This window comes from Dendrobates tinctorius, unplaced genomic scaffold (genome assembly GCF_039654945.1).
Source record: "Dendrobates tinctorius isolate UK_male_01 unplaced genomic scaffold, ASM3965494v1 ptg000219l, whole genome shotgun sequence".
NCBI lineage: Eukaryota > Metazoa > Chordata > Amphibia > Anura > Dendrobatidae > Dendrobates > Dendrobates tinctorius.
The window spans coordinates 939,651-955,367 of NW_027361886.1; the positions used below are offsets into that span (position 1 = coordinate 939,651).

Genomic DNA, 15,717 nt, shown 5'->3' on the forward strand with positions numbered 1-15,717 from the left:
ATGGGCTCCTCAAAACAACTCTCAAATGATCTGAAAACAAAGATTATTCAACATAGCTTTTCAGGGGAAGGATACAAAAAGTTGTCTCAGAGATTTAACCTGTCAGTTTCCACTGTGAGGAACATAGTAAGGAAATGGAAGAACACAGGTACAGTTCTTGTTAAGCCCTGAAGTGGCAGGCCAAGAAAAATATCAGAAAGGCAGAGAAGAAGAATGGTGAGAACAGTCAAGGACAATCCACAGACCACCTCCAAAGACCTGCAGCATCATCTTGCTGCAGATGGTGTCACTGTGCATCGTCAACAATACTGCGCACTTTGCACAAGGAGAAGCTGTATGGGAGAGTAATGCGAAAGAAGCCATTTCTGCAAGCACACCACAAACAGAGTCGCCTGAGGTGTGCAAAAGCACATTTGGACAAGCCAGTTACATTTTGGAAGAAGGTCCTGTGGACTGATGAAACAAAGATTGAGTTGTTTTGTAATACAAAAAGGCGTTATGCATGGAGGCTAAAAAACACAGCATTCCAAGAAAAACACTTGCTACCCACAGTAAAATTTGGTGGAGGTTCCATCATCCTTTGGGGCTGTGTGGCCAATGCCGGCATCGGGAATCTTGTTAAAGTTGAGGGTCGCATGGATTCAACTCAGTATCAGGAGATTCTTGACAATAATGTGCAACAATCAGTGACCAAGTTGAAGTTACGCAGGGAATGGATATTTCAGCAAGACAATGATCCAAAACACCGCTCCAAATCTACTCAGGCATTCATGCAGAGGAACAATTACAATGTTTTGGAATGGCCATCCCAGTCCCCATACCTGAATATCATTGAACATCTGTGGGATGATTTGAAGCGGGCTGTCCATGCTCGGCGACCATCAAACTTAACTGAACTGGAATTGCTTTGTAAACAGGAATGGTCAAAAATACCTTCATCCAGGATACAGGAACTCATTAATAGCTACAGGAAGCGCCTAGAGGCTGTTATTTTGGCAAAAGGAGGATCTACAAAATATTAATGTCACTTTTATGTTGGGGTGCCCATACTTTTGCACCAGCCAAATTTTGATTAAATGCAGATTGCACATTTTCTGTTACTACAATAAACCTCATTTGAATCCAGAAATATAACTGAGTCCATCAGTTATTAGATATATGAAACTGAAATAGCTGTTGCAAAAACCAAAATTGTTAGAAAGAAAAAAGCTTAACATTAATAGGGGTGCCCAAACTTTTGCATATGACTGTATAACTCCAAGCCAATCACACTTATGTGAAATCAACCTGTCCAGTTATGAAGCAACACTGATTGTGAATCAATTTCTCCTGCTGTTGTGCAAATGGAACAGACAACAGATAGAAATGATAGGCATTTAGCAAGAAAACCCCTATAAAGGAGTGGTTCTGCAGGGGTGACCACAGACCATTTCTCTGTTCTCATCCTTTTTTGCTATTTGGTCACTTTTGCATTTTATCATTGCTCTCACCCCTAGAGGTACAGTCATCCTTAGAAGTACAAAAGCAACCCAGAGAAGTTGCTCAGGTAGTGCAGCTCATCCAAGATGACACATCAATGCGAGCTGTGGCAAGAAGGGTAGTGGTGTTTGTCAGCAGTGTACAGAGCATGGAGCAGATACCAGGAGACAGGCCAGCACACCAGGAAATGTGAAGGAGCCATAGGATGGCAACAACCAAGCAGCAGGACCACTACCTCCTCCTTTGTGCAAGGAGGTACAGGAGGAGTAGTGCCAGAGTCCTGCAAAATGACCTCCAGCAGGCCACTAACTTTCATGTGTTTGCTCAAATTGTCAGAAACAGACTCCATGAGGGTGGTATGATGGCCCGACGTCCACAAGTGGGCATTGTGCTTACAGCCCAACACAGTGCAGGGCGATTGACATTTGCAAGAAACCACCAAGGTTGGCAGATTCGACATTGGCTCCCTGTGCTCTTCAAAGATGAGTGCAGGTTCACACTGAGCACATGTGACAGAGCCTGGAGACGCCATGGAGAATGTTCTTCTGCCTGCAACATCATCCAGCATGACTGGTTTGGCAGTGGGTCAGTAATGGTGTGGGGAGGCATTTCTTTGGAGGGCTGCACAGCCCTCCATAAGCTAGTCAGAGGTACCCTGACTGCCAGCTGCCAGCTGAGATCCTCAGACCCGTTGTGAGACCATATGCAGGTACACTGGGCCCTGGGTTCATTATTATGCACGACAATGCTAGTCCTCATGTGGCTGAAGTATGTCAGCAACTCCTGTAAGATGAAGGCATTGATGTTATGAACTGGCCTGCCCGTTCCCCAGATATGAATCCAATCGACCACTTCTGGAACATCATATCTCATTCCATTCACCTCCAAGTTTGGGATGAAATCCCTCAGACCCATTGTGAGACCATATGCAGGTACACTGGACCCTGGGTTCATTATTATGCACGACAATGCTAGTCCTCATGTGGCTGAAGTATGTCAGCAACTCCTGTAAGATGAAGGCATTGATGTTATGAACTGGCCTGCCCGTTCCCCAGATATGAATCCAATCGACCACTTCTGGAACATCATATCTCATTCCATTCACTACCAAGTTTGGGATGAAATCCCTCAGGAGAATACCTCATCAGGAGCATGCCCAGGCATTGTATGGAGGTCATACAGGCACGTGAAGGCCACACACAATACTAAGCATCACTTCCTTGTCTTGAGACATTTCCACTGAAGTTGGATCAGTCTGTAATTTGATTTTCCACTTTGATTTTGAGTATCATTCCAAATCCAGACCTCCATGTGATATTCATTTAGAGTTACATTGATCGTTGTTATATTTTATTGTTCTCAACACATTCCACTAGGTTATAAATAAAGATTTGCAACTGGAATATTTCATTCAGTGATATCTAGGGTGTGGCATTTTAGTATTCCCTTTATTGTTTTTTTTGAGCAGTATGTGTGTATATATTTATATGTATATATATATACACATATATATATATATATATATATATGTGTATATATATATATATATATACATACAGATCTCTACATAGCATTAATATGCATTTACCACAAACAAGAGTGGACTGGTCAAACGCAAATTACATGGTGAGCAGATAAAGAAAGTTGCACCAAAGACTAATATACAGTAGAAAATTTAAAAAACATAAAGTCAATTAAATAAAAATATACAGATAGTATTAAAAAGTTTGGGTATTAACAAAATGAGTGACCAAAATGTTGCTCACAAGTAATTTTTTACCAAACAATGAATACTATAAAAACAACCCCCCAAAAAACAATTGCAGAATTGCATTTTTTTTAGCAATTACGTACAGTGCACTTGTAATTTATTTCCGTTTTTCAGTACATCGAATGGTAAAATGAAAGGTTCCATTCAAAACTACAACTCGTCCAACAAAGAAAACCACCTCAAATGTCTATGTCGATGCAAAAGTGAAAAAGATGTGGCTCTTGAAACAAAAAATGGAAAAATCACCAAGTCTGGAATGGATTAATGTGGCAGTGCTTCACTCTGTCAATTGGACCCCTGTGTAGATGTACAAGTTTCACAACAGTGTTGTATAATCATATTTCTCTTTTCCACATTGTTGCGGCATAATAAGTTCATTTTTAATAGTAATGAATTTAGTAGAAAGAAGTAACTATGGTGCATTACTGCTGTATAGACATAGGGTTTGGTTAGGAGTGAACAGAAAACCATACCTGTTAGTAGTAGAAGACATTTGCGAAGTAAAGATTGTGGAAGTATAATGGACAAAAAAGAAAATAAGAGAGAAGCCACGGTTTCCTTGATAGATGGGAGCACAGCATATGTTACAATAGTTCTTTCCTTAGGCTCCACAATGGCAATGTCTGGCCTTCTCAGGGCCCAAATTATTCATTTCCTGAAGAGATAGGAAACACATGTCATTTGTCTATGCTAAGAAAGCAAGAAGCCCCAGCACCCAGACTTATCACGTCGCTCTTCATTGTCCTAGTCATAGCAATACACATGCATATTGGTCAGGTGAATATGTGATAAAGTATCAATCTTTTACTTTAAGGGACAAAAAGATCTGTATACATACATACACCAGAATAAAACTAGACACAACATACAGTGGTCTCTTCTGCCTATTCGACTCCGTGGCACAGTGTAACCGAAAAGCCACAGTCATTTTCTGACAACTACAAACATCTCTTACTGTACTTGCTGAAGACAGTGTTGTCAGCTTTATAACTATGGCCAATAAGCACATCATTTCTTCAGAAAACGCTGTACAAACAGTATACAGCAGGCAAACTAGAAATAAAACTAGGTGTTGGTACAAAATAGCAATACTGTCATTGCCAGGAACCTTCAATTCAAATGTTTGTTTTTTTTATTGTAGCACTTAAAGAGGACCTTTCATGGGATTATGAAAATTAAATTGAGTACTTCTTCCAATTACTGCTGTTCCACTGATTCTGGAACAGTTTTTCTTTTTTTTTTTCTGTTCCCCTCTGTTTCAAGTTTTAACAATATAAGCTGAAAAGTTTTGTGCCGCAGAGGCCACGTATTTACATTGCAGGCAATAAGTGATGGATCACTAGTATTGCCTCAGACAGATCTTGAACAGAGGTCCTGAGTCCCCTTCTCCTCACTGCTCAACGGAGTTAGGATATTGTAGTGCTCGTAAATGTGCCCCACCACCCCATTCAATGTCTTTGGGCAGACGTCAAAAACTGACAGTTTGTTACGTTGTGGACACAGGTGACGAGAGTGGACCCACTGGACCGTGGCGCCGAGCTCTCCCCGAGCGAGCGCTCCGAGTGGACCTACCCCTATACAGGGACCGTTAGGGAACAGACTCGGGAAGTTCTAGCGCCACGGCAGCCAGGACCAGGGGTCGGCTCAGGAGGGTGAACTAGTGATGAGGAACAGAGGAAGGTCCAGAGAGGAACCAGGGTGACCAGGATCCAGCGACTGCGGAAGAGGAGAAGGACGGAGGAAGGGGGGAGGTCCAGGAAGAGGCGAACTGAAAAGGAAGGAGACACAAGGGTTAGGCAGGAGGAACGACCAGAGGGACAGAGGAACACTGAGGACACAGGAACTAACAGGAGGCACAAAACACAAGGAATAAACTAGAGAGCAGCTAGCAAGGAACAAGCAGCAGGGAGCACGGCCTAGACAACCGAGAGGCAACTCAATAGTCAGGCGCCTCCACTAAGGGAGGGCGGCCTGAAATACCTGGTGGTGGCCTCTGATAGGTCGGGGGGCCGGTCCGGGTCAGGTCACGGCAGACAGGTGGCTGCCGGTAGCAGCGTGCGGCTTATCCCTCCGGCGCGTGCGCAGAGGCACAGTGCGCGCGGCCGAGGGAAGTGGAGGAGAACGTCGGGACGCCGGTCGCCGGAAAGCAAGGGAAGCGGAGGCGCGCGTGCAGGACGCGTCAGAGGAGAGAGTCAGGGCAGAAGCAGGAGCGGTGAGTATGGCAGCGGGAGCGGTGCTAACAGTACCCCCTCTCTTACACTCCCCTCCACTGCGTCTGGCTAAAAACCTCTTAAGAATGCGAGGAGCATTGATATTCTCCTGCGGCTCCCAGGATCTCTCCTCGGGACCAAAACCCTTCCAGTCGATCAAAAAAAAGGTTTTACCTCTAACTTTTCTTGAGGCCAGGATGTCTTTTACCTCGAAGACGTCATCAGACGTAACAGGAAGAGGAGAAAGGTTCGGGGCCGGGTGAAACCGATTCAGGACAACCGGTTTAAGGAGGGAGACGTGGAAGGAGTTGGGGACCCGAAGCGACGCAGGCAACTCCAGTTTGTAAGATACGTTGTTCAGACGTTTGAGAATCTTGAAAGGCCCAATGTAGCGCGGTCCCAACTTGTAGGAAGGGAGCTTTAGCCTAATGTACTTGGCCGATAACCAAACTTGTTGACCTGGGAGGTAGTTGGGAGCATCCAAGCGTCTTTTGTCAGCGTGCCTCTTCATGCGTTCCCCCGACCTCTGGAGGGCCTCCTTAGTTTCGGACCAGATCCGAGAGAACTCTTGGGTCAGGGAGTCGGCTGCAGGCACACCGGAGGAACCGGACAAAGGTAGAGGAACACCAGGGTGCATGCCAAAGACTACGAAAAATGGAGACTTGGCTGATGACTCGCTGGGATGGTTATTGTAGGAGAACTCTGCCCAGGGAAGTAGATGGACCCAGTTATCCTGATGAGCGTTAGAGAACTGCCGTAAGTAGGACGCTAGTACCTGATTAACGCGTTCAACCTGACCATTGGACTGGGGATGGTATGCGGATGAAAAGTCCAGTTTTATCTCTAGAAGTTTACACAAGGCCCTCCAAAACCGAGAGGTGAACTGTACCCCTCGATCGGAAACAATATGCTGTGGAAAGCCGTGGAGGCGGAAGATGTGCTGGATAAAAATCTTCGCCAACTCTGGAGCGGAGGGCAGCGCAGGTAGAGGAACAAAATGGGCCATCTTGGAGAAGCGGTCAACAGCTACCAGGATAGTCGTAGATCCGGAAGATTTAGGCAGATCCGTGATGAAATCCAAACCAATATGTTGCCATGGAACCGAAGGAATCGGGAGAGGAAGCAGAAGGCCGGCGGGTGGTCGCCTAGGAATCTTGACCTTGGCGCAAGAGGGACAGGAGGCCGTGAAGTCTGTCACATCCTGGCGGAGTGAGGGCCACCAGTAAAAACGAGCGATGAGCTCAAATGTCTTCTTGACTCCGACATGTCCGGAAACTTTCGAGGAATGTCCCCAATGCAGTACCTTTTCTCTTTCTGCATCTGGGACGTAGGTCTTGCCGGGAGGAGGAGTAATCAGTCTCACCGGGGCCACAGTGATGATCTTAGCGGGATCGATAATGTGAGATGGTTCCTCCATCAGATCAGCGGGCTGCAGAGACCGGGACAATGCGTCCGCCTTGATGTTCTTTGGCCCGGGACGGAAACGCAATTCAAAATCGAACCGACCAAAGAAGAGGGACCATCTGGCCTGCCGAGGGTTAAGTCTCTGGGCTGACTGGAGATATGCAAGGTTCTTGTGGTCGGTAAAGATGGTAAACGGATGGACCGAGCCTTCAAGGAGGTAACGCCACTCCTCGAGCGACAACTTTATGGCCAACAGCTCGCGATCCCCGATGGCGTAGTTACACTCCGCCGGCGAGAAGGCCTTTGAAAAGAACCCGCAGGTAATCAGGCGGCCGGACGGGGACCTCTGTGAGAGCACTGTACCTGCTCCGGTGGAGGAGGCATCTACCTCCAGGATGAATGGCTTATTAGCCTCGGGTCGGTGTAGAACAGGTGCGGTCGCGAAGGCTTGCTTCAGGCAGGAAAAGGCCTCTTCAGCCTCCGGAGGCCAGGATGAGGAGTTGACGCTCTTGCGAGTGAGACTGGAGATGGGTTTGATGATGGACGAAAAATGTGGCACAAATTGACGGTAATAGTTGGCGAAGCCGAGGAACCTTTGAATCGCCTTGACCCCCACAGGGCGAGGCCATCGAAGAATAGCCGACAGTTTCTCAGGATCCATCTCCAGCCCAGAATCTGAAACGATGTAGCCCAAGAAAGGCAAGGAAGACTGCTCAAAGAGACACTTCTCAAGCTTCGCGTAGAGGCGATTCTCCCGCAGACGTTGTAAGACCAGACGAACACTCCTCCTATGGGACGCCAGATCCGGGGAAAAAATAAGGATGTCGTCCAGATATACCACCACGCAGGAGTACAACAAGTCTCGGAAGATATCATTAACAAACTCCTGAAAGACCGCGGGAGCATTGCAGAGACCGAAGGGCATAACCAGGTATTCGTAATGCCCGTCCCGGGTGTTAAAGGCGGTCTTCCATTCGTCACCAGGGCGAATGCGGATGAGGTTGTAAGCCCCACATAGATCCAACTTAGAGAAAATGCGGGCTCCCCGTAACCGGTCAAAGAGTTCAGGAATGAGAGGCAACGGATATTTGTTCTTCACAGTAATGTCGTTCAGGCCCCGGAAATCAATACAAGGACGGAGAGAACCGTCTTTCTTCTTTACAAAGAAAAACCCGGCTCCGGCCGGGGAAGAAGATTTCCGTATGAACCCTCGAGCTAAATTCTCACAAATATACTCGGACATGGCCGTAGTCTCTGCAGGGGACAAGGGATAAATTCGCCCTCGGGGCGGAGTGGTCCCGGGTCGCAGATCAATAGGGCAGTCATACGGGCGATGCGGAGGAAGAACCTCTGCCTCCTTCTTGTCAAATACGTCAGAGAAAGCCCAGTATGCGGCTGGAAGAGCCTCGGGACCCGAGGAGGCTGGTGGAGGGTTAGCCGGGCGGACAGGCCCCAGACACTTCTCTTGGCAGGGATGCCCCCAGCGGAGGACCTCACCGGAACGCCAATCCAAGACAGGTTCATGAGTCCTAAGCCACGGAAGACCAAGCAGCACAGCATGGGAAAGGTTGGGGAGGACGTAGAAAGCGATCCGCTCCTGGTGCAAGGCCCCAATTTGCAGACACACCTCCTCTGTTACCAGGAACACGGATTCACGTAGGGGTCTACCATCTACTGAGGCGATGACACGTGGAGTCTTCAGAGAGACCACAGGAATCTGATACTTCTTTACCTCCTTCAACCTAATGAAGTTCCCTGCCGCGCCCGAGTCCACATAGGCCACCTCCGAACCACGTCTCCAACCCAAAACCAACTGAACTGAAAGGGTAAGGGGGTGAGAGGAGTGAGACACACCTAGATCGGCCTCTCTTACCTGCCCTAGGTGGAGGAGTTTCCCGGTCTCTCAGGACAGAAGCGTAAGAAGTGGGACGCGCTGCCGCAATACAGGCACAGACCCTCCATCCTACCTCGGAGGCCAAGGTACGGAACCGGATGGCGTATTGTCCGACTGTAAGAGCGCCCTGGGAGAGGCAAAAAAGAGACTCCGTGGCGGAAGCCAACCGTCCGGGCTCGTCAAAGACCCTACGGAATGTGTCAGTGAAGGTCTGGAGACTGGAGACCACGAGATCGTCCCGCTCCCACAGGGGATTTACCCAGGAGAGTGCCTCTCCCTCCAAATGGGAGACAATGAAGGCAACCTTGGCCCGATCGGTGCGGTATTGTTGGGGCAGGAGTTCGAAGTGCAACCTGCACTGATTCAAGAAGCCCCTGCACAACTTGGGGTCGCCGCCATACCGAGGCGGTCTACCAAGCCTGGGAGGCGGAGAGGGTCCGGGATCTGAACTGCGGGACGAATCGCGTCCGGCGGCCGATTGAAGGGAAAGCAGCCGATCGTCGACCGAAGCCATATACGAAAGAATATGGGATTGGGTGTCCCGTTGTTGAACCAGCTCCTGCTGGAGGCTGGCAAGTTGGGAGGCGTTACCAGGATCAGCGGCCTGCAAGGCCAACAAGCGGGAATCCATGGTCTTCATGAAAGACATAATACGGGTCTGGTTCTCCCTAAGGAAAACCAACTCCTTTTGGGTAGCGGCCCCGGCGGGGTCCATGGCCTGACTATACTGTTACGTTGTGGACACAGGTGACGAGAGTGGACCCACTGGACCGTGGCGCTGAGCTCTCCCCGAGCGAGCGCACCAAGTGGACCGACCCCTATACAGGGACCGTTAGGGAACAGACTCGGGAAGTTCTAGCGCCACGGCAGCCAGGACCAGGGGTCGGCTCAGGAGGGTGAACTAGTGATGAGGAACAGAGGAAGGTCCAGAGAGGAACCAGGGTGACCAGGATCCAGCGACTGCGGAAGAGGACGGAGGAAGGGGGGAGGTCCAGGAAGAGGCGAACTGAAAAGGAAGGAGACACAAGGGTTAGGCAGGAGGAACGACCAGAGGGACAGAGGAACACTGAGGACACAGGAACTAACAGGAGGCACAAAACACAAGGAATAAACTAGAGAGCAGCTAGCAACGAACAAGCAGCAGGGAGCACGGCCTAGACAACCGAGAGGCAACTCAATAGTCAGGCGCCTCCACTAAGGGAGGGCGGCCTGAAATACCTGGTGGTGGCCTCTGATAGGTCGGGGGGCCAGTCCGGGTCAGGTCACGGCAGACAGGTGGCTGCCGGTAGCAGCGTGCGGCTTATCCCTCTGGCGCGTGCGCAGAGGCACAGTGCGCGCGGCCGAGGGAAGTGGAGGAGAACGTCGGGACGCCGGTCGCCGGAAAGCAAGGGAAGCGGAGGCGCGCGTGCAGGACGCGTCAGAGGAGAGAGTCGGGGCAGAAGCAGGAGCGGTGAGTATGGCAGCGGGAGCGGTGCTAACACAGTTGTACGCGATTGTATTAGTGCCATAAACACTGCCTGAATAGGCACCGCACATGTATGACCCCTGTTAAATTCATTTTCCTCCTCACTGTGGTCCTAAGAGTTCAAGATGTGGGACACCCATAAGATCAAACATTTATAACTTATCCTCTGGAAACACAATAAATATCCTTCATAGCAAATCTCCTATGCTACTCTGAAGATAGAATAAGATAGAAAAGGAGAAACTGAATCAGGGATACATTATATGGCTACGTTCACACGTTCAGTATTTGGTCAGTACTTTACCTCAGTATCTGTAAGCCAAAATCAGGAGTGGGTGATAAATCCAGAAGTGGTGACGTGTTTCTATCATACTTTTCCTCTGATTGTTCCACTCCTGATTTTGGCTTACAGATACTGATGTATAAAATACTGACCAAATACTGATAGTGTGACCATGGCCTAAAGCAAAAAAAAAAAAAGAATTCTGCTATTGTTGTTTGGGTTTTGTTTCTATCCAATTGTAGTATAAATGATAATTTATGTAAAGCACTGTGGAATTAATGGCGCTATATAAGTGAGTAAAATAAATAAATAAATAAATAAAAAATGTCACGGGTTTACTGCGACAGAGAGGAACCAAAAGACGCTAGTGTCTGATTTCTCCTACTCCTGCACTGATTAGAAGCACTTCAAACAGTGTAAATTCCTTTTAGCAGTGCAGGGGGTAATCTGCTCAGTTGAGAGCTCCTGGAGCTAAGGCTCTCAGCTGAGCACTGTTAGCCACTCCCATCCCCTATATAATCTGGTCCCTGGCTAGCACTCCTTCTCAGAGCTACCTTATGCTGCATGGCTGGAGGTTGTTGGTGGTTGTTGTTGGAGAAGGCGTTTGGTGGATTTATATGTGACTTGCTAGGTTTTGAGAGTGTGATAATTTCCTTTTTCTCCTAGTTTGGTTTAACCCCATCCTTTACTCCCCAATGCATACCTCTGTTATATGTGTGTATAATTGGTATGTTTCGTTACCCATGTTCGTATTACCTTGTTAGTCTGGTTGGTGTACTACGGCACACTCCTACTCCTCTCTTCTCTGGGTGGGGGAAGGGTACAGACTGAGGGCGGATTCAGGAGCTAAGGTAAGGTATGTGGCACTGGCGTCTTCACTAACAGAAGTATCTCGGGGAGCAGAGCGAGCTAAGGCGCCCCAAGTGTTAGGGACAGGGAAAGAGCCACTGGTCCCGGGTCTCCTGACAACAGAGTTGTGACAGATAAATTAACTTTACTTTGTAGGTCAAGTGTGACAAATTTATATGAATACTTAATATGTTTTTTGCTTACCACTTTTACACCATAATAACAAAGATGAAGTCTAATAGGCTGAATGTCAGTATACACTGCACTTTATAAGTAGTGAATTGTGCAGTATAATATTGCATGTCTAGGTCCCTTATGTTTTTAAGGGTAAAATAAAAGAAAGACAAAAATTGTTTACATACTGCGGCACAGCGAAAGAATTAAGATCAAATAGTTGTATGACCCACAGTCCTGTAAACAGTAAATTTAAAGCACCATTCCAGCAGTTTTTTTTTATTGCAGTGCTGGAGTGGTGCAACTAATCTAAGTTCCCTGCCCCTAGTATTATACTTACCAGCTGCTGTCTTCATCTGTTCCCGGCGCAGCCTTGGTCCCATTTACCATCTTGTGACTGCAACTTCTGACTGGCCAAAAATCAGCAGTAACGGTCACACTGTCTTTTTCTGTCTCTCATAGATTTACATTAAGTAGTGACATTCGGGTAACCCAGCATACACTGAAACGATCCGGCAGGTCACAAATTGCAGAAAACGATGTAGTGGCACCGAGAATTGAAGAAGATGGTGTCTAGTGAGTATATTACTAAGGGAAGGGAATTTAGATTAGCTGCATTACTTCAGCGCTGCAATAAAAAAAATGTTGCAGTGCTACTTTAAAAAATTACATTATATCTCTTACAGTATCACAACCAAAAAAGTGACTTTTCTTAAAAAGTGTTTTTTTGTGGAAAAGTAGTAAACTGTAAAAACAATTCACTCCTCTTTTAAGTATAAAAGAAAGGTATATATTTTTTTGCTCTTCTTTCTCCCAAAAAATGGAAAAGATAAAAAATATGTACAACTAAATGTTTGCAATGAAAATGACAGTTTGTTCCACAAACAAATTATCCCCTACACAGCTAAGTAAGCAAAACAATAGAGTATATGGCTCTCACAATGTGCAACACTTTTTTCCTCAACATCTGTGTTCATTCTAAAAAGGTAACAAAACATAAAAAAATTACAACCCCAATTCCAAAAATAATAAACTTGCCATAATCATACTGACCACTACATTTGTGCTGCATGGTGAAAGTCAGTAGAAATGTAAAAAATGGCAAAAATGCAGTTTTTTACCATTAACCCCTTCACCCCCAAGGGTGGTTTGCACGTTCATGACCGGGCCAATTTTTACAATTCTGACCACTGTACCTTTATGAGGTCATAACTCTCGAACGCTTCCATGGATACCGGTGATTCTGACATTGTTTTCTCGTGACATATTGTACTTCATGTTTGTGGTAACATTTCGTTCAAATAACTTGCGTTTATTTGTGAGAAAAACGGAAATTTGGCGAAAATTTTGAAAATTTCGCAATTTTCCAACTTTGAATTTTTATGCCCTTAAATCACAGAGATACGGCACACAAAAAACTTGATAACTAACATTTCCCACATGTTTACTTTACATCAGCACAATTTTGGAACCAAAATTTTTTTTTGTTAGGAAGTTATAAGGGTTAAAAGTTGACCAGCGATTTCTCATTTTTACAACACCATTTTATTTTTAGGACCACATCACATTTGAAGCCACTTTGAGGGGTCTATATGATAGAAAATACCCAAAAGTGACACCATTCTAAAAACTGCACCCCTTAAGGTGCTCAAAACCACATTCAAGAAGTTTATTAACCCTTTAGGTGCGTCACAGGCATTTTTTTGAATATTTAAAAAAAAATGAACATCTAACTTTTTTTCATAAAAAAAATACTTCAGGTTCAATTTTTTTTATTTTACCAAGGGTAACAGGAGAAATTGAACTGCAAAAGTTATTGTGCAATTTGTCCTGAGTACGCAGATACCTGATGTGTGGGGGGAACGACTGTTTCGGCGCATGGCAGAGCTCAGAATGGAAGGAGCGCCGTTTGACTTTTTCAATGCAAAATTGGCTGGAATTCAGATTGGACGCCATGTCACGTTTGGAGAGTCCCTGATGTACCTAAACAGTGGAAACCCCCTACAAGTGACCCCATTTTGGAAACTAGACCCCCCAAGGAACTTATCTAGATATGTGGTGAGAACTTTGAACCCACAAGGGCTTTACAGAAGTTTATAACGTACAGCGGTACAATTAAAAAATCATATTTTTTCCACAAAAATGATCTTTTCACCCCAATTTTTATTTTCCCAAGGGTAGCAGGACCCTAAAAGTTATTGTGCAATTTGTCCTGAGTACGCTGATACCCCACATGTGGGGGTAAACCACTATTTGGGCGCATGGCAGAGCTCGGAAGGGAAGCAGCGCCATTTGACGTTTTTGGCTGGAATTGAGATCGGACACCATGTCGCGTTTGGAAAACCCCTGATGTACCAAAACAGTGGAAACCCCCCACAAATGACACCATTTTGGAAAATAGACCCCCTAAGGAACTTATATAGATGTGTGGTGAGAACTTTGAACCCCCATGGGCTTCACAGAAGTTTATAACATAAAGCCATACAATTAAAAAATCATATTTTTTCAACAAAAATGATCTTTTCACCCTCAATTCTTATTTTTCCAAGGGTAACAGGACCCTAAAAGTTATTGTGCAATTTGTCCTGAGTACGCTGATACCCCACATGTGGGGGTAAACCACTATTTGGGCGCATGGCAGAGCTCGGAAGGGAAGCAGCGCCATTTGACGTTTTTGGCTGGAATTGAGATCGGACACCATGTCGCGTTTGGAAAACCCCTGATGTACCAAAACAGTGGAAACCCCCCACCAATGACACCATTTTGGAAACTAGACCCCCTAAGGAACTTATCTAGATGTGTGGTGAGAACTTTGAACCCCCATGGGCTTCACAGAAGTTTATAACATAAAGCCATACAATTAAAAAATCATATTTTTTCCACAAAAATGATCTTTTCACCCTCAATTCTTATTTTTCCAAGGGTAACAGGACCCTAAAAGTTATTGTGCAATTTGTCCTGAGTACGCTGATACCCCACATGTGGGGGTAAACCACTATTTGGGCGCATGGCAGAGCTCGGAAGGGAAGCAGCGCCATTTGACGTTTTTGGCTGGAATTGAGATCGGACACCATGTCGCGTTTGGAAAACTCCTGATGTACCAAAACAGTGGAACCCCCCCACAAATGACACCATTTTGGAAACTAGACCCCCTAAGGAACTTATCTAGATGTGTGGTGAGCACTTTGACCCCCCCAGTGCTTCACAGAAGTTTACAACGCCCGGGCGTGAAAATAAAAAATTCGTATTTTTTCCACAAACATGATCTTTTAGTCACCATTTTTTTATTTTCCCAAGGGTACCAGGAGAAATTGGACCCCAAAAGTTGTTGTCCAATTTGTCCTGAGTATGCTGATACCCCATATGTGGGAGAAAACTACTGTATGGGCACACGTCAGGGCTCGGAAGGGAAGTAGTGACGTTTTGGAATGCAGACTTTGATGGAATGGTCTGCGGGTGTCATGTTGCCTTTGGAGAGCCCCTAATGTACCTAAACAGTGGAAACCCCCCACAAATGACACCATTTTGTAAACTAGACCCCCCAAGGAACTTATCTAGATGTGTGGTGAGCACTTTGACCCCCCCAGTGCTTCACAGAAGTTTACAACGCCCGGGCGTGAAAATAAAAAATTCGTATTTTTTCCACAAACATGATCTTTTAGTCACCATTTTTTTATTTTCCCAAGGGTACCAGGAGAAATTGGACCCCAAAAGTTGTTGTCCAATTTGTCCTGAGTACGCTGCTACCCCATATGTGGGAGAAAACTACTGTATGGGCACACGTCGGGGCTCGGAAGGGAAGTAGTGACGTTTTGGAATGCAGACTTTGATGGAATGGTCTGCGGGTGTCATGTTGCCTTTGGAGAGCCCCTAATGTACCTAAACAGTGGAAACCCCCCACAAATGACACCATTTTGTAAACTAGACCCCCTAAGGAACTTATCTATATGTGAGGTGAGCACTTTGACCCCCCAGTGCTTCACAGAAGTTTACAACGCCCGGGCGTGAAAATAAAAAATTCGTATTTTTTCCACAAACATGATCTTTTAGTCACCATTTTTTTATTTTCCCAAGGGTACCAGGAGAAATTGGACCCCAAAAGTTGTTGTCCAATTTGTCCTGAGTACGCTGACACCCCATATGTGGGAGAAAACTACTGTATGGACACACGTCGGGGCTCGGAAGGGA

The 15,717-nt window shown here is 46.1% G+C and overlaps 1 protein-coding gene across 2 annotated transcripts in view; it reads right to left on the bottom strand.

The window, feature by feature from the left end:
• Positions 1-15,717, bottom strand: part of HOMER3 (homer scaffold protein 3) — a 328,522-nt gene that overhangs the window by 219,721 nt on the left and 93,084 nt on the right. Inside the window, exon 2 of one of the 2 annotated variants that reach the window (XM_073555105.1) lies at positions 3,724-3,905. The exons of the other annotated variant lie outside the window; for it this stretch is intronic. Within the exon in view, the coding sequence (XP_073411206.1) occupies positions 3,724-3,743 (20 nt within the window). The 5' untranslated portion in view covers positions 3,744-3,905. The remainder of the gene's footprint in view (positions 1-3,723; positions 3,906-15,717) is intronic. 2 annotated transcript variants of the gene reach the window in all.